This window comes from Neolamprologus brichardi, chromosome 3 (assembly GCF_056152115.1).
Source record: "Neolamprologus brichardi isolate AB-2024 chromosome 3, ASM5615211v1, whole genome shotgun sequence".
Lineage (NCBI taxonomy): Eukaryota > Metazoa > Chordata > Actinopteri > Cichliformes > Cichlidae > Neolamprologus > Neolamprologus brichardi.
Window position 1 is genome coordinate 8,778,152 of NC_142106.1, and position 18,296 is coordinate 8,796,447.

An 18,296-nucleotide genomic window follows, 5' to 3' on the forward strand; every position below is an offset into this window, starting at 1 on the left:
CGAAACAATGATTCATGTTTAACTCCATATATGAAATGTTTCTGATCTTTGAATTCTGTTTGATTAAAGACTTTCTTCATGACACAAATGAGATTTCAGTGTATTAATAGAACTAAATAAGCTCAGAGTTGAAAGGCTGGAGTATTATGTACGTGCTTCACTGTCAGGATCTTCAGGGGGATTCAAAGGGAAACATCAAACTGCTGTAATGAGATCAACTAGTTGGGCTGAACACACTTATCTGTAGTTTGTCTCCATCCAGGATCATCAGAATATAATGAACATGTGTGAAGAGCCAAAAAATGCTGCTGCCCTCTCAGCATGATGAGCTCCAGCCTTTGTTAACAGGAAAACAGGAAACATGAGACAACTTTCAGAGACAGTAACCAACTGTGGCCACAAGATGGCAGCAGCTGATCTGAGATCCTTTATTGGACAGAACGACTCTGCTCTGTGACGTCATCAGAGAGACGGCCTTCACTTTGATAGATCTGACGTCACGTCTGTACTGCGATGATGAAAGCTGATAAACACATTGTTATTTATCCATGAAATCACCTCTGTCCTCTCAAGTGTAGCTGTTTACAGAGCTAAAGAAGTCCTTCATCATCAAAACAGACAAACATGTATTTTCTGTATGAAGTGACGTCATCCTCACTCTAACCTCTTGCATACATTCTGTTCAGTTTTCCTGCTGTAAGAAATAAACTGTGTGAAAATATAAATGCAGGGAAACATCCATTAATCACAGGTGAGCCGTTTGTTTCTGACTCACATTAAATGAGGCTTCAGGTGTAAATACCTCAGAAGTGTTTGTGAGTTCAGTAGAAGCAGACCCAGTCAACCATCATGGCATCCACAGCACTACACAATGCAACAGAAAGGCCTTCATCATCTGCTGAACCACCTCTGAACCACGACGCTCTCCCTGCATCTAAAAGCTGTTAGTCAGGATGAGATGCTGCTGTGATCGCTCACAATTTACCTGTGAGATCTTTGTAAATATTGTCTTTGTTTCTGAAGGAAACACCTTTAGTCTGTTTGTATTTGGAGTGCAGATCTGGGCGTCCATCACTTTAACCTGCACACGTTTAGTTATTGAGTGTAGTTGATGTTTGGCAGCATTTTATAAGTGACAGTTCATGAACGGTGAAGGAACAGAGGACGCCTGACCATCCTACCTGTGTCAGTGAGAAAACTTTAATCTTCTGCAAAATACAGTAAATAAAGACCAATGTTGAGCAATTCATTATATAATTACTTCTTCAAAAAAGTAGCTGAGCTTGGCAAACAACAAAGTTTTTTGCAGTTATTTTTTTTAAATGCAGCCAAAGCGTTTTTTTAAACAAACATTTCAAACTATTTACAGAACAATCAGCTGTTCTGCATCAAATCTGATGCCACACAAATTATTTGTGCCACTCCAGAAAATAATTTCTGTCCACTATGAGATAAAGGAGAACAACAGCCTGATACCTGCAGGCCTGACAACAGGAGATATATCACTGCTGTAACACCTGTAACAGTGAGCAGTCGCCTCATTGTTCTGACACACACAACAACACTATTGACTACACTACACACTAACTACACAAGATTTGCACTAAACGTCTCAAATCTCTCACATCTCAAAGCACCGCCGTCACTCCTAAAACTTCCTCCTGTTTCTTAACAACTAGATGCCATGTTGCCATATCATTTTTTGATTGGTCGACATGGTACTTTTTTCAACCAATAGGAAAGGGTGTTTTTTTTTTTTTTTTTTGGTGTTTTTGCTCACAGGCTTTCGAGCGCTTTCCTTATAAAACGCAGTTTTTACCGTTTCTTCCCGCAGTAAATATAAACAACGATAGTATTCAGGAAGAAGAGATAAGATAAGAGATAAGATAAGATAACTCTTTATTGTCATTGCACAGTCATAATAGTACAATGAAATTGGAAAACTGTCCTACGTCGGCATTACATATAACACAACACGACACGATATGACACATCACAACGCAACACAAACAACACAACACAGTATAATAACTTAGTAATAAAAAAGAAGAATAAGTGTATTTGTATTGCACACTGTTATTATTGCACATTAATTATTATTGCACCTTGTTATAAATATAAATATTATTATTGTTATTGTTGTTTTAAACATTGGCTACCTCCCTGGACTTTTTTTAGGGGGGAGGTAACAATCAGGTCAGCTATTTGCATTGATCAGGGCTATTGCCCTGTTGTAAAAGCTGTCCTTGAGTCTATTTGTCCGGGACCTCAGCAGCCTGAACCTCCTGCCAGACGGCAGCAGCTTAAACACTCGGTGTCCTGGGTGTGTACCGTCCCGTAGGATGCTGCGTGCCCTCTTGAGACAGCGAGTGCTGTACAGGTCCTTCAGGGAGGGAAGAGGATGTCCAATGGTTTTTTTGGGCCATATTGATGACCCTCTGGAGTGCCTTTCTGTGTGCTGTTGGTGCAGCTGGAGAACCACACACCGATGCAATATGTCAGCACACTTTCAATGGAGCAGCGGTAGAAGACGGTCAGCAGCTCCTTCTTCAGGTCCATTTTTCTGAGGATTCTCAGAAAGTGGAGACGCTGTTGGGCCTTCTTTAAGACCACAGTTCTTTTGTCTTGGTGGTATTAAGGTCCAGGTTGTTATCTACACAGTCGCACATAAGGACGCTGTCATAGCCTGTCAACGACGTTGATTAGCTGCGTATATACGAATGTGAATCGCATTATTGGCTGGACTATGGGATAAGGTGGCATCGTTCTAATCCCATACGGGAGCAGCCAGTCACTGACTAACACTGCAAAACAGAATTGTTAAAGTTTTAATTTTAATTTAAATTCAGGTTAGATTTTTTTTTTGTGCGCAGAGACCGTGCCAGCAGTGCGCAATTGCGCACGTGCACCGCTTAGAGGGAACATTGCTGGTCATCCATGTTTCTTTCATGCTCTGTGGTAAAAGTGCATCAGTCTGCAGCTCTGTGGCTTTTTCCTTCTTCTTTTTCTCAGAAACATCCTGCTTTCTTTGTGCTCAGTCTGTTTCAGAACAGAGACGTTAAGATTTAAAAAATAATAAAGATAATAAACACACAGGTCAAAGGTCAGAGTCACAGGAATTAGGAAACAGTTCAGTTTCTTCCGTTTGAAATGTTTCAGTTTCTTTGCTTGATCAGTTCACACTTCTCTCTGTGAACGACTTCAGTGCTTCGTCCATGACTCCTGAAGGTAAAGGGCCCAAAGAGCCAATCAGCAGCTCTGAAACAGGAAATATGACTCATGGAGAAGTTCACAACAGTTTCAGCTGCCAATTGTACTCATCACCATGGAGACTGATGCATCAAATCTAAATAAAGGCTGGATGGAGGCAGAGTGAGTGTTGTAGATGCTGCATTTTGAAGCCTCAGTGTTTAAATTGTGTCCACAGCCATGTAGACAGAGTGGGTGGATTTGCTTCTAGAAGGACTTTGTTGCAGCTCTACAGCAGGTATTTGTTGTTGGATGACATCACATTCAGCAGTGCTGTGACTGAGCCATAAATGTCAGGGCTCAGACGAGGCCCACACATGCGTGTTTGTCGGTACACACAGTTAAGATATGGAACATGTGAACATGAGACATATGAAGAGTCTGAACAGAACAGATAAAACGTCCTTTATATCCATCAGTGACTTGATGGAGCTTCTTGCTGCAGTGTGTTTGGGTTTGGCTGATAACACTGGTCCTGCATGTTTCCTTCATGCTCTGTGGTAAAAGTGCATCAGTCTGCAGCTCTGTGGTCGTCCTTCTTCTTTTTCTCAGAAACTTCCTGATTTCTTTGTTCTCACTGTTTTGCAGAGGTGTTAAGATTAAAAAAATAAAAACTGTGAAAAGTTGCTGCTATTTATAAATTTATAAAAAGACACCATTTAATGCTTTTAATAAGCTTAAAAGAACAGAATGAAATGTCTCCATCGCTGTAGTGTAATAATATCACAGCACTGTTGCAGTAATTTTAATGTGTTTATTGCACAGAGACTGATTCAGCTGTGGTCTACTCAGCAGTGAGAACTGAAGACGTCCGTTATGGACAAACAACCATCAGAACAAGGAGGCCCAGGTACAGCTGCTCTTTATCTTTGACTGTGGACAGAGACAAGCTAGCTGCTCCCCCTGTTTACAGCCATCATGCTAAGCTAAGCTAACCAAACCACATTGTGACTCAAGCCCAGAGCTCAGACTTCAAAGACATCAAACGTCTCATCTTTCTGTCAAAACACAAAACAAAAAGATTCCTTGTAAAGTTGACCTTTTCCTTAAACTGTCCATTATAGCGTGGTCTTCCTACTTATCTTGACACAATACTCAGTCACGTTGCCTGCTGCAAACTTAAAAGAAGTCTGACGAATGAAGTGAAATTGTGCTCTAAGCAGAAGTGATTGTGAGTGTGTCTGAGGTCACGGTGTGTGTGAAAAGGTATCCAGCTGGGGCAGACATGATTCTGCAGGTCACCTGCCCAGTGGACAAAAAGAAATAAAATAGTTGTGTGGATGACATATGAATGATAATACGAAGAGTGTTTGGTGTTTCTCAGCCTGAAACAGCTGTAATGCTACTTTCTGTTTTGGAGAAAGGACAGTTAAAAAAACAGAGAGAGAGATGTGTGTTGTTTTAAGCAGTGATGAGAATAATGAAAATGTGATGAGAGAGCAACACAAAAGTATAAGTACAGGGATGAAGCTCTTTACAGGAAGGGTCAGAGCAGACTCTACCTGCTGAGGGGGCTGAGGTCATTTGGAGTCCAGGGAGCGCTTTTAAAGACCTTCTATGACTCTGTGGTGGCATCTGTCATTTTTTACAGTGTTGTATGTTGGAGCAGCAGTTTATCAGCAGCTGAGAGGAAGAGGTTGGATAAACTCATCAGGAAGGCCAGCTCTGTTCTGGGATGCACCCTGGACCCAGTGCAGGTGGTGGGAGACAGAAGGACTCTGGCCTCTTATCTGTATTTAATTTAATTTAATTTAACAACAGTATGGTATTCAGTTTTTGGTAACCATTGTCCTTCATGTAAATATGTAAGAATTGTGTATGTTTCTGTTCTGTGTCTTGTGTACTGTTTGTTTGTATATGTGTTTTCTTGCTGCTGTTACACCCAAATTTCCCCTTGTGGGACAATTAAAGGATTATTCTATCCTTGTGATATTTAATCCATCATCTCCCTGTCAAACAAAATAGATTTTGAATTGTGTTTCTGTCAGGAAGCCCCACTTCAACTCTTGGAAATCGTCTCTTCTAAATCAGACCATCCAAATTGGACTATATAGATAATAGAGTCATCCCTCCAAATTGATATAACAACACTCGTGGTAAAGTAGTGGACTGGAAGAATACCTGACCAAGATTATCTTGCAATGTTTTGCAGCCGCCAGTCAAGCCGGTAGATAAATTTGGTCTGTGATTGTCACAGTTGGCTGTGTGGCTGGCAGGAGGACGGACCCAAATGCAGGACTCTCATATGGGAATTTAACTGAAAAGGCAGCTTTATTGTAGGACCACAACGGGAGAAGGGAGACTCTCTCTTCAAACACTAGCTCCACAGCTGCCATCTAGCAAAGTTTTGAATGCGTCCCTGCTGCAACACACCTGAATAAAATGATTCGGTCATTAGCAAAACTCTATAGAACGTGACTGCATGCTGAGGTGTCAAATCACCCTTTTGATTCATGTTACAGCAGCTCATGAGTGAATGAACTAAATAAAAGTATTTTTAGAAGCACATTTTTCCAAACACTTCCATTGACTTACATTTATTCAAATTTACTTGAGTAGGGTTAGGGGTTCCACCTCTGCATGCAGTCAAGTTCTACCCATATGGAAAAGATATATATAAATCTGATAAAGTTTGTATCTGTCTTGTGTGAAACTTGTATGAAAAGCATACAAGAGTGAAAACAGATATAAGATCTGTTGAAAAATTATATAATGAAACTTGAATGTTTTGGATACTTACTAAAACTGTCACGGCGAGTGAGATGAGCCGTGTGGAAAATAAAGGAGGATCCAAATGCAGGCACTTGTAAAGGTGTGATGGTGGTTTATTAAACACAAACTAAAAAATGGACAAAAGGCGAACCGAACAAAGACTAAACTATACTGGGAACAAACTGAATACAGAACACGAACCTGAACATGAACGAGAGCGAGCAGAAACGGATTGACAGCAGGGAAACACACAGATGAAGCAGGGTGGGAACGCAGACGGACCAGCAACTACAATGACAGAGCACACGACTTAAATACACACAGAGAAACACGGGAATTACACACAGGTGGTGGACACAGCTGGAAATAATCAACAAGACGAGACAGAGGGAAAACTGAACACACTCACATGAGACTCAAACCTTCACAATAAAACAGGAAATGAGAACACTACAGGAAGACGCAGACCTGACACCGAGAGACAGACGGAGAATGACACATGGAACCTGAACTAAACTAAACGTGAGATACAACCGAGAACAAATCCTTAACATGAATAAACAGAAACAGAATTCTAATAATAATAATAAACCTCATAGTGCCCAAAACCATGACAATTGTCCAAAAATAAACTAACAATCCAAAACTTCAAAACACTGGGTCGAAACTGACCCAGAACCGTGACAGTACCCCCCCTCCAAGGGCTGGCTCCCGACAGCCCCAAACAGAAAACAGGACAATAAAACAGAGCACCAGACCAGGGCGGGCGGAGGGGGTCCAGGAAGGAGGGTCCGAAACAAAAAACAAGGAGCACAACAGTCCAGAGCAAACCAAAAAAAAAACCAGGCCAACACAAAACAAGACCATTCATGAGTCCACGGGAAAGTCTGGGGGTCGACAACACAAGAGCCAAAACAGTTCAGGGGGCCGACCGTGCACACGGCAACGGCGGCGACGAGCAAACAGTTCCGGGGGCCGACCGTGCACACGGCAACGGCGGCCACAGAGCAGGTCCGGAGGCCGACCGTGCACACGGCAACGGCGGCCACAGAGCAGGTCCGGAGGACGGCCGCGAGGCCAGCGGCGGCAACGAACCCTTTCCGGAGGCCGTCCACAATGGCCATGATGCCAACTCAGAGGCCTGGAAAATGGCCACCAGAGGCGAGGCAGAACAGGCCGAGCGGGCTCTGACGGCGGCGTTGCAACCGCAGGACCAGACGAAGGCGAAGCCGCGGCTGGACCAGACGCGGATGAAGGCACAGAGGCTGGACCAGACGCGGATGAAGGCACAGAGGCTGGACCAGACGCGGATGAAGGCACAGAGGCTGGACCAGACGCGGATGAAGGCACAGAGGCTGGACCAGACGCGGATGAAGGCACAGAGGCTGGACCAGACGCGGATGAAGGCACAGAGGCTGGACCAGACGCGGATGAAGGCACAGAGGCTGGACCAGGCGCGGTTGAAGGCACAGAGGCTGGACCAGGCGCGGTTGAAGGCACAGAGGCTGGACCAGGCATGGATGAAGACGGCAGCGGGACGGCTGCGGAACCTGACGGCAGCGGGACGGCTGCGGAACCTGACGGCAGCGGGACGGCTGCGGAACCTGACGGCAGCGGGACGGCTGCGGAACCTGACGGCAGCGGGACGGCTGCGGGAGGTGATGTGGATGCAGGCAACGGTGTAGGAGACACAGGGGATGATTCAGCAGGTGGTGGCTGAACAAACTTCCCCGGAACGTCAGCAGACGTGAGGATATGCTTGCTGGGTCCTCCAGGACCCCCAGCAGATGAGGCGTGGTGCTGGGTGGGCTCCTCAGACCCACCAGCAGACGACACTCGAGGCTGGACGGGCGACTCGGGCCCTCCAGCAGACGACACCTGAGGCTGGACGGGCGACTCGGGCCCTCCAGCAGACGACACCTGAGGCTGGACGGGCGACTCGGGCCCTCCAGCAGACGACACCTGAGGCTGGACGGGCGACTCGGGCCCTCCAGCAGACGACACCTGAGGCTGGACGGGCGACTCGGGCCCCCCAGCAGACGACACTTGAGGCTGGCTGGGTTCTCCCGAACCCCCAGCTGACGACACTTGAGGCTGGCTGGGTTCTCCCGAACCCCCAGCTGACGACACTTGAGGCTGGCTGGGTTCTCCCGAACCCCCAGCTGACGACACTTGAGGCTGGCTGGGTTCTCCCGAACCCCCAGCTGACGACACTTGAGGCAGGATGGGCTCCTCAGGCCCTCCAGCCGATGAGGCAGGACGCTGGCTGGGTTCACCTGAACCCCCAGCTAACATGGCGTGAGACCGGACGGGCTCCTCTGGCCCTCCAGTGGAAACAGACGCTGAAGCAGCAGGTACGGAGACCTCTGCCAGTGTGGCCACTGGCTGGGACTGAGCAGCACAGTGGCTAGACTCAGGCAGCAACAGTGGGATGCCGTCCTCAGAGGGCTGAAAGTGTTCCCCAAAACACTCAGCAGAGGACGGAGGCGGACGGATGAACTCGCTTGAACTCTCAGGGGGTACTGAGAGCTGTGATAGAGCTGGTGAGTTCTCCGGTGAGTCTGCTGGCGCTGGCGTCTTGACCTCTAGGGGTCCAGAGTTGGCTGGCGACTGACACCCAGCCTCTGGGGAGGCCCTAGAGGGAGCAACTGTCTCTGACATGGCCAGCTCAAGAGAACCAGCAGATATTGTGGTGAAGTGTGTTCCCTGCTTAAAATGAGGCTGTGAGGATGATGACTGAGTGAATGAGTGGGTAGGCTGCTGAGCTAGTGGCGACTGAGCTACAAGTAGCAGAGACGTAATTGATGGTGAAGTGGCTGACTGAACTGAGGGCAGCGCGGCGGCTGACTGAACTGAGGGCAGCGCGGCGGCTGACTGAACTGAGGGCAGCGCGGCGGCTGACTGAACTGAGGGCAGCGCGGCGGCTGACTGAACTGAGGGCAGCGCGGCGGCTGACTGAACTGAGGGCAGCGCGGCGGCTGACTGAACTGAGGGCAGCGGGCCTGCTGACTGAACTGAGGGCAGCGGGCCTGCTGACTGAACTGAGGGCAGCGGGCCTGCTGACTGAACTGAGGGCAGCGGGCCTGCTGACTGAACTGAGGGCAGTGTTACAGGCCTGGCATTTGACTGGGATGGAAGTGAGGATGGGACAATGGAGCGGACACGGTCATAAACATGGAACGAGGGTTCAGAACAGGCAGTCTCAGATGCTATGGCCATGGATGAGAAATCAATGTTATCCTCAGTCGACGCACAAAAAATAGCCCCAGAATAAACAGTCACAGAAGCAACAGAGTCAACAAAAATGTCCCTTTCACTCACCACAGCCGGCTGCTCTGACATTCTGAACTCCGGCTGTGGGGTGCCGCGCCGGCGGCGCGAACGTCGCTTCCTCCGTGGAGACGGCTCCGATGGGCCGGGTAACTCCTCATCCGGCGGTACGGATGGCACGACCTCCGTTGAAGCGAGCGGGCGAGCAGTAGCGGCGGGAGGGTGGAGGTGTAGTTCGTGGAGAATGAAGTTTTGCGCGAGCGGGTGCAGTGAGTTCAATAGCCAGGGATAATCTGTAATCAGCTGTTGTAGCCTGACTTCCAGAACGTAGAGAAATGCTTCTCCCTCATGCTCAAGCCACAGGTTGATTAATCGTGACACTGAGTCCGTTATGAGCTGTCGAAGCTCCGTGGGTGGGGTGAATGCCGCTGGATCCATATCTGGCTGGTCCGTACTGTCACGGCGAGTGAGATGAGCCGTGTGGAAAATAAAGGAGGATCCAAATGCAGGCACTTGTAAAGGTGTGATGGTGGTTTATTAAACACAAACTAAAAAATGGACAAAAGGCGAACCGAACAAAGACTAAACTATACTGGGAACAAACTGAATACAGAACACGAACCTGAACATGAACGAGAGCGAGCAGAAACGGATTGACAGCAGGGAAACACACAGATGAAGCAGGGTGGGAACGCAGACGGACCAGCAACTACAATGACAGAGCACACGACTTAAATACACACAGAGAAACACGGGAATTACACACAGGTGGTGGACACAGCTGGAAATAATCAACAAGACGAGACAGAGGGAAAACTGAACACACTCACATGAGACTCAAACCTTCACAATAAAACAGGAAATGAGAACACTACAGGAAGACGCAGACCTGACACTGAGAGACAGACGGAGAATGACACATGGAACCTGAACTAAACTAAACGTGAGATACAACCGAGAACAAATCCTTAACATGAATAAACAGAAACAGAATTCTAATAATAATAATAAACCTCATAGTGCCCAAAACCATGACAATTGTCCAAAAATAAACTAACAATCCAAAACTTCAAAACACTGGGTCGAAACTGACCCAGAACCGTGACAAAAACAATATATGAAAGTAACGAGAAAGTAGCCACTTTCATGAGTAAATCATATAAGCCTTATATGATTCACTATATGAAGTAGGCCACATCTGATGCTAATCTTTTATAAGTTTTCTTTTCCATATGGGTTTGCATGGCCTCTGCACCTGTCCCTCCTGCACTTTCCTGCTCAGTGTTTCGGATGTTTAGTTACTCCTCGGCCTCTTTAGCAATAAAGACACTTTTAATAAATCTAGCCTATTTGTAGCTCTGTACTGAACACTTGGCTTCACAAAAAACTGTGGCTGTGCAGCCGAAGGTAGCGTTACCTCTGGCAGATTGTCCCTGACAGCCGGGAACATGAGGACGAAGCGTAGTCCTAAACAGAATCCCCCGGTACACAACCAACCCGTTCATGTGTCTAACAGTTGTTCACCACTCAGCAGCACACCCACCGGGAATCAAAGCAGTGATTCTGATCTGCGACATGTGAAGCTAGAGACACCAGTAACCACAGTCTTCTAGGGGCCGTAGTGTGGCGGGCCAGGAGTACCAAAATCAATTAATTTAATCCACCATTAAATAATTAATTAAATGTTACATTAATTAATTAAAATTGGAATTAATTAATTAAATAAATAAACATTACAATAATTAATGAAATGCCCATTCATTTCATTTAAAATGTCAATAAATTATTCATTCAATTATTTCCAATTTTAATAAATTGACACATTTACTTAATTATTTAAGTTTATTTATGTATTTATTTAATTCATTTTGGCAGTCCTGGCCCTGCGGCTGTCTTCAAGATTTTATTTTATCTGTCAGCCTCACCCATCAGGTGGCCAAGTCAGGGGGCGGGGTTCACACTGATCGAGTCATAACCATTGCTTTTGCCTGGTGGCCGTTGTTTAGTGGGTACTCCCAGTGGAAATGCCCCCCCCCCCCCCTCCCCTCTTTCCTCCTTGTATAAAAAGATGTTAAATGTTAGTTTTAATTCAAAATTAATGCTTAACAAAGTTTAACACAAATGAACACCAGATAACAAAGAAAACGAATGGTTAAGCCTAACATGCTCAAGTGAGACATTAAACTTTACTAAAACTATGCAGTTATGAAACGTAACTTTAACCTCAGCCAAACTGATTTGCTCAATTGTAAATAAAACAGCGAAGTAAACATGACCCAACAGACAAAACCTGAGTGAATTATGTCCTGTGTTTAATCACTGAGAGCTAAAACTCAGCGGAGGTTTTAAAGCTGTGTGCCGGTGACCGGATATCAGCCGCTGATAAAGTTGGTCCGTGGTTCGAGTACTCTAGTTTTCTCAGTGTCCATCACCTCCTTTTAAATCTCGTTTGTCATCTTTAACACAGGTCAGTCACTCTGAATGAAACACAAGCTCCAGCAGCTCTGCGCTCAGGAAACAAACTACATTTACTTATCTTACTTATCTAGCCAAAAACCAAAAATTGGCCCGTGTATAGCATCCTGCTATGCGATTGCATTTGTCCCAGACCACCAGAATCCCTCACGTTAACTTTTATCGAGTGGAAAAAAAGTTGGCGTTCATCCTCCAGCTTCACTGTGCTAATGTTATGCTAACATAGCTGTGTCGCTAGCAATCACGTAGCACATCATTATATACCAGGTAGTCCAACTTCAGTAACCCTGCAAACGTCACTGCTGTTTAGTTTTCGGTCTTCATTTATGTTGGAAGTGATAGCAGAGCTGTACGTTTGAATTAGTTTCAAAAATCTCTCAGTCAGAACATGGTATGAAATGTTTAGGTGGAAACTAGCGAGCTAACTTCCTGCTAACTTCTAACTCCGTTAAATTTAATAACTTCTGTTTTTATAGATGCCTGGATGTTAAACTTTGTTTACACCTGATAAAGCAGCAACGCTGATGATTTTATTAAAGATGAAAGAATTTAGACCGTTTTTAAAAAAAATTTAAATAATCGTTTTCTTATTTTCAAGTGTGTGTGAAGCTGACACACATGAGCAAAATCTGTTGATTTCATTTGAAAGTTAATATGTCTATAATATTTTTTAGTTCTTCAACATATGTTTAATCAGCATGTGGCTTCTTTGTTAGTCACTGAAAATATAAACAGACTCACACTGGTTCTGAAAATAAATCAATATTAAATGAATATAAGATCAGATCTTCATTTGCAACAATGTGGACACCATCATGTTAGTGATGTTCGATTCGTGAACGAATCGTTCAATACTCGAGAATCACTTTACTGACTCGTGAATCATGATTCACAAGCCCAACTGACTCACTGACTCGTCCCTGTTTCTGTTAGCAGACTAATTCGCTTAGTAGAAATATATCTAGCTTATAATTAAAATAGAGGGGGGGTGACGACAACAATCGTATGTATGTGCTGCCCTCTAGCTGCCGAGACTATTTCAGAGCCGCCACCTTTGGCGTTATTAATTTGCAGTTCTTTTCTACTTTGTAATTCGTGTTCTCTTTATCGGTAAACTGACACAGCACTTGACTCTGTAATTCTTACCTGGATGATAACTGGAACCTGTACGACTTAATAAGAAGAGGTGGACGTCCACTTAGTGTGACACTTTTTACTGTGGAAACAAAAACAAACAAGCAAAGAATAAAGAAATAAAAGTTAATAAACACTGAATCTGAACTCTTCATGTGATGTCAAGCTCTCTGAAAACACTGAACATAAAATGTTAAAAATATAACGATGTTTATTCCTTCTTATTTAAACTTCCAGACTTTTGTGTGACCTGCACGAAACCTCAGTTCACAAAATCACCAACAGGGGGCAACGATGAGCTGACCTCATGGGCCAAAAGGTCACATTGATTATGAAATCGCTCCAATGCAACATTTTTCCATCTGTTCAGATGCAAAATAACTTGTCAGTGTTGTGTAACGATTCTTCATCCCCAGCAGACGAGAGAAACGCTGTAACAAGAAGGTTTTACCGTCTGTGTCAGTTTCACTTCCTCCTTCCTGTGACGGTGTGAGGCCTGCATCAGCACCACACTGCAGCAGCAATGACTGATAACACAAACACTCAGACAAACATCCTCAGCAGCCTGATAACACAATGTGAAACTACCCACAACTGTGAAACAATCAGTTGTTCTTCCTTATTGTTTCATAAAACCACAGAAAGATTATGAAACAACCTCCGTCTGAGGAGTGACACACCGAGACCCGAAACATCAGAGCTGTGAAATGTAGAGAAAGGGAATTCCCGACATTCACTGAAGGGGTTAAATCTGTAGATGGTGCAGGAGGAGAAGCTGGAGATGACTGATATGTAGCTGACACAGCGATGAAACAGACCTCCTGTGATACTGTGGAGAAAGACTACGAGCGGCAGCTGTGAGGAGCGTCACCTGCAGGTGTAGATGAGCTGATCTCAGTGCTGACACACTGTATGTTACTGTGTGGGAACGATTGTAGTCAGTTCTCTGTGTGTGCTGACCTCTTCATGGTCTGATAGAGGCCAGGGTACGTAACTGGTTCCTGACCAGCTTCAGCTGTGTCCACCAACAAAATATGTTAGTACAATATTTGAGCGTTGATGGCCCAGTGCTCCTCTGCAGACTCAGACACACATTTTCTACACTTATAAAACATTTCAAACAGAAAGAATAAAAAGCAAACAGCACTCAAAGGTCAAATATATTTAAACCAACAGTTTAATACACAAAATCTGATGACCGTGACAACAAAATATGAAAGATTTTGTTGTCATTGTACCAATGTAAATATCTTGGGGTCATTCTAGACCCAACCTTATCCTTCAAGAGTCACATAAATAAAGTGTCCCAGGTAATTAAATTTAATAATCGAAATTTTAATCATATACGTTATGCTGCCCTCACGACACGTGACCATGTGAAGCTAGACAGCTAGCGAACAAAATAGACGAGATCTTCCACACAAGACTTGCTTTTCTTGCTTTTAATGAAGATCCTTTAAAGCCTTATCCTCTCTCAAGGCTTCTCCTTGCTATTTCTTATTTGTAACTGAAACATACAGAAAGTGAAAATAAACTGCTAGCTAATACACATCTTAATGACAAACTTAAAGATTAGCCTAGCTTAACACGTGCGTTACATTAGCATCACAGTTCACTCCAGGTAAACACATATAAAAGTTGTTTCTGAACATATTAATACTCACAAAGACGAACGTTTCCCAAGGTACAAGCGTGTAGGGCACTTTTAGCGTGTACATGAACTCGTTCACTCTTTTAATACTGCCGAAGCACTTTTACAGCATCAACGGAGAAAATACGTCAAAGATAGGTTAAAACTATTGAAAACATTTATAAAAGAAGTTTAAAACTACTTGACAAAAAAACGACTTCCCACCACCACTGTCATGTGTTAAAAAACATAAATTACTGAACTTCAATAACTTAGTGACACTTAAAAGATTGTGTTTAATATATAAAGTCTTACACTCCCTTACTCCACCACCACTAAAACAATTTGTTTAAGGCACAGGTTAAAAACTGGTTATGGACAAATCAAGTGTGTGATCATGTATCAGTTGTATAGTTTTAATGTTTTATTTGGGAATAGAATAGTGTGTATGTGTGAGTTTGGTGATGGAGTTTTTATTATGAATGAATTATGAATTATTATGTCTATTTTTTATGTTTTATGGACAAAAGATGGAAATTAGCCCTTGGCTATAACCTGGTATGTTTACATTCATGTATTTTTTTTTACATTTATGTTCATTAACATGCACTGTCCTAAATAAATTAAAATAAAATAACAATGTTAGTATTTAAAGTCCAACATCTCCCTCTAGTGGTCATATATAAACCATGTGTGAGGATGGTGTTCATTATATTCCAGCTACCACAGGTTAACAGGCTGGATAAACTCTGCACGTCTCCTATCAGTCTTGTGTCTAACACAGACACACAAACATTCACATCTACGACCAACTTAGACTCACAGGTTAATCTAACTGCCTGACTGTGGACTGTGGGAGAAGCAGAGTGCCCAGAAACAACCATGCAGACCCCACACAGAAAGATGGAGGCTGGATTCAAACCCAGCACCTTCTTCCAGTCAGACAACAGCATCACCATGCTGCCCCACGGGGCCGTCCACTAAATGGTTATACTGGTTATAGTTTGTTTCATTAACTAAGCTGCAACACTGACAGCAGACTGAAGTAGAGTCGACGTCTTAAATGATATTTTTGTGAATGAAGTCATAAATGTCAGGATGTGCTTTATCGATTATCACAGAGAAACTCAAATATCATGTAATCATCTCAGTTAACCTCAAATTATGTCAAAACAACGTTGCTGGTTTCTTAACTTCTGAAAGCACAAAAGGTTTTATGTGTTTCTGTGTGTTACACTTAAAAAAAGCAACTTAATTTTAAATGTTTTGCAACAAAAGAGGAACTACAGAGTGTCTAAGTTCATATTCTGGAATAAATTTATCACATGAATCATTAAGAGGTTAGAAATCCACCAATAACTCTGTACAAATAGAGGAAGAAACAGACTCAGAGGAAGAGGGCGGGCTTTACTTGGTGTCAGTGACAGAAATGAAAAAAAGCTCAAATGAGTGAGAAGGACGATGAAGGAAACATCTGTGCTGTGTCTGCTCTGTAAGTAGAATCTCTGTGTTTGTTTGAATTCTTGTACTTTGACTGTCTGCTCTCCTGATAACTGATGATGGAGGAGAAGACATGAAAAACAAATCAGGCTGAATTCAAGTTCAAAACACCACGAGGACCAACTGCAGGTCTGAAGTTTAACAGAGTTACTGATGAATTTATGAGTGAAAAGATGAAATAAAATGTTGGTGTTTGTGTGAACAGAGCAGAGGACAGACCTTAGTTTAGTGCTAGTCTTTTGTATTTACTAATACATACAGTTACGTGTTATTATAACACAACTGTATGTGATTCCTTGTGTAACAGTAACTACATTAGAGCATGAAATATGAAATGATGAGATCAGTTTTATTTTAGATATTTTATATTAGTTTTATTTCATTATTATCAAATACTACAAAGTTGTTCTTTATGTTCACCTCAAATCAACCTGAGTGTCATTTCTCTTTAGTTCTGATCTCACTGCTGAGCTGCACAACAAACCAAGGTCAGTAACCTTCTTCTGTCACAGTTTAAACTGAGAAATGTTCACTGATATGACCTGATTGGGTTCATGGTTCACAATGTAAAGTCTAACAGATCATCAGTTTTTCATTTTAACCCTCACAGCTCGTCTGACTGTGAGTCCCAGCAGCTCTCAGTTCTTTGAATATGACTTTGTGTCTCTGAGCTGTGAGGAGGACGACAGCTCTGCTGGATGGACTCTGAGGAGAAACACAAATATAGGAAACACCACTCAGTGTGGAGATGGGTGGGGAAAACTAGTTGGTTCTTCCTGTAACATGAGCTACATCATCCTGTCAGACAGTGGAGTTTACTGGTGTGAGTCCAGAGAGGGTCCCATCAGTAACATGGTTAACCTGACAGTCACTGGTAAGCTGAGTGTGTGGAGTTAGTGTTGATGAAGCTGTGTGTAAATGGATGAAATGCTGTAGTTTGTCTCTGTGTTGAGGTGGATCAGTGATCCTGCAGAGTCCTGTCCTCCCTGTGATGGAGGGAGATGACGTCACTCTGCTCTGTAAAACAAAGACCACTCCCTCCAACCTCCCAGCTGCTTTCTATAAAGATGGCTCCCTCATCAGGAAGCAGCCTACAGGTCACATGACCATCCAGCATGTTTCCAGGTCTGATGAAGGCCTCTACAAGTGTGACATCAGCGGTCATGGAGAGTCTCCATCCAGCTGGATCACTGTCACAGGTGACACACTCACCTGTCTGTGTTTCTGCAGCTTTCAACATTCACAATAAACTAATGATTATTGTTTGTCTATTTAAGGGAAACCTACAAACACATCTCCATCTACTCCCACACCTGTATCTACATCCACCTCTATCCCTACATCAGCCCCGCATCTTGTTCTTCCTGTGTTAATCTCTGTTGGGTCAGTCTGTGTTGTGGTTCTACTGGTGTTACTGGCTCTACTGGTGAGAAGAGATGTTGACCTGAAACCTGAAGGTGGGTTGTTGTCAGTCTGCACTGCATTGAGATGGCAGCCAGTTGTTTTGAATGAAAAAAAAGCTCATTTGAATAGTTTGATTCAAATGTGGCTCGTCTGGCCCAGAGAACAGGTGTCAGAGCTGTAACTGCTCAGATGTGTTTGATTTTGGTTTTAGTGACACACAAGTTGTCAAGAAATTGTAATGTTAAAGGTATGGAGAGAGAAAATATCATTATGTGTTTTTCTTTCATTCTCTCAGAGGGTCTTAATGTGATGATTTGTCTTCATTAAATATATTTTTATTACCTCCTGCGTGTAAAACCACAGCAGCAACTTCCTGTTGCTGAAAGTTAAATGCAGAGTGACAACACAGGAAAAAATGTAACATACATTCACTGGAAACACTGTATCTGGGATCTTAGGTGGTTTCCAGTCTCAGAGAGAGTTTTGTTGTTCTGGTTAGACTTGTCACTGCCGCGTGTGCTACTTTGGCTAATAACAGTTTTCATGTTGGGACAACATTTTGCTTCATGATGAAGTGTGTCTGATTGTATTGAAAGAAGATGGCAGCTTTGTGGACACCAGCTTCCTTTTTCACACAAAAGCCGGCAGTTCCTCTTATTCAGAGGTGTTAAAATGAGAAAAAAAGCAAAAACCTGCTGCTCTCTGTAAAAAAAACGTGTGATTTTTTTATAGACATTACAAATAATAAAGAAAATGTGCAGATTTCATACCTGCTGTAATTTAAATGTGTTTTATTTTGCAGAGATTTATACAACTGTGGTTTACTCAGCAGTGAGAGCTGAAGACGTCAGTATTGGAGACAAAACCATCAGAAAGAGGAGTCCAAGGTACAACTGCTCTTTAACAGAGACAACCCAACCGC

General features: G+C 43.5%; 1 protein-coding gene across 1 annotated transcript; it reads right to left on the bottom strand.

Moving 5' to 3' along the window:
• Positions 1–3,172: 3,172 nt before the first annotated feature.
• Positions 3,173–9,669, bottom strand: LOC148103379 (uncharacterized). The gene is made up of 6 exons (XM_087838102.1): positions 9,283–9,669; positions 8,092–8,835; positions 7,593–7,773; positions 7,358–7,538; positions 7,057–7,226; positions 3,173–3,258 (listed from the first exon to the last, which is right to left on the bottom strand). Exons 1-6 carry the CDS (start codon positions 9,667–9,669, stop codon positions 3,173–3,175), a joined length of 1,749 nt encoding a protein of 582 aa, XP_087694228.1.
• Between the last annotated feature and the right edge of the window lie 8,627 nt (positions 9,670–18,296).

Excerpts from the sequence above, each read along its gene's own strand:
- LOC148103379 (XM_087838102.1), bottom strand. The coding sequence starts at position 9,669 with ATGGATCCAGCGGCATTCACCCCACCCACGGAGCTTCGACAGCTCATA. Across the intron at positions 8,836-9,282 it reads TGTCAGAGCAGCCGGCTGTG|TCAGCCGCCGCGCTGCCCTC; the intron begins GTGAGTGAAAGG and ends CCCTCAGTTCAG. Across the intron at positions 7,227-7,357 it reads GCCTCTGTGCCTTCATCCGC|CCTCTGTGCCTTCATCCGCG; the intron begins GTCTGGTCCAGC and ends CGTCTGGTCCAG.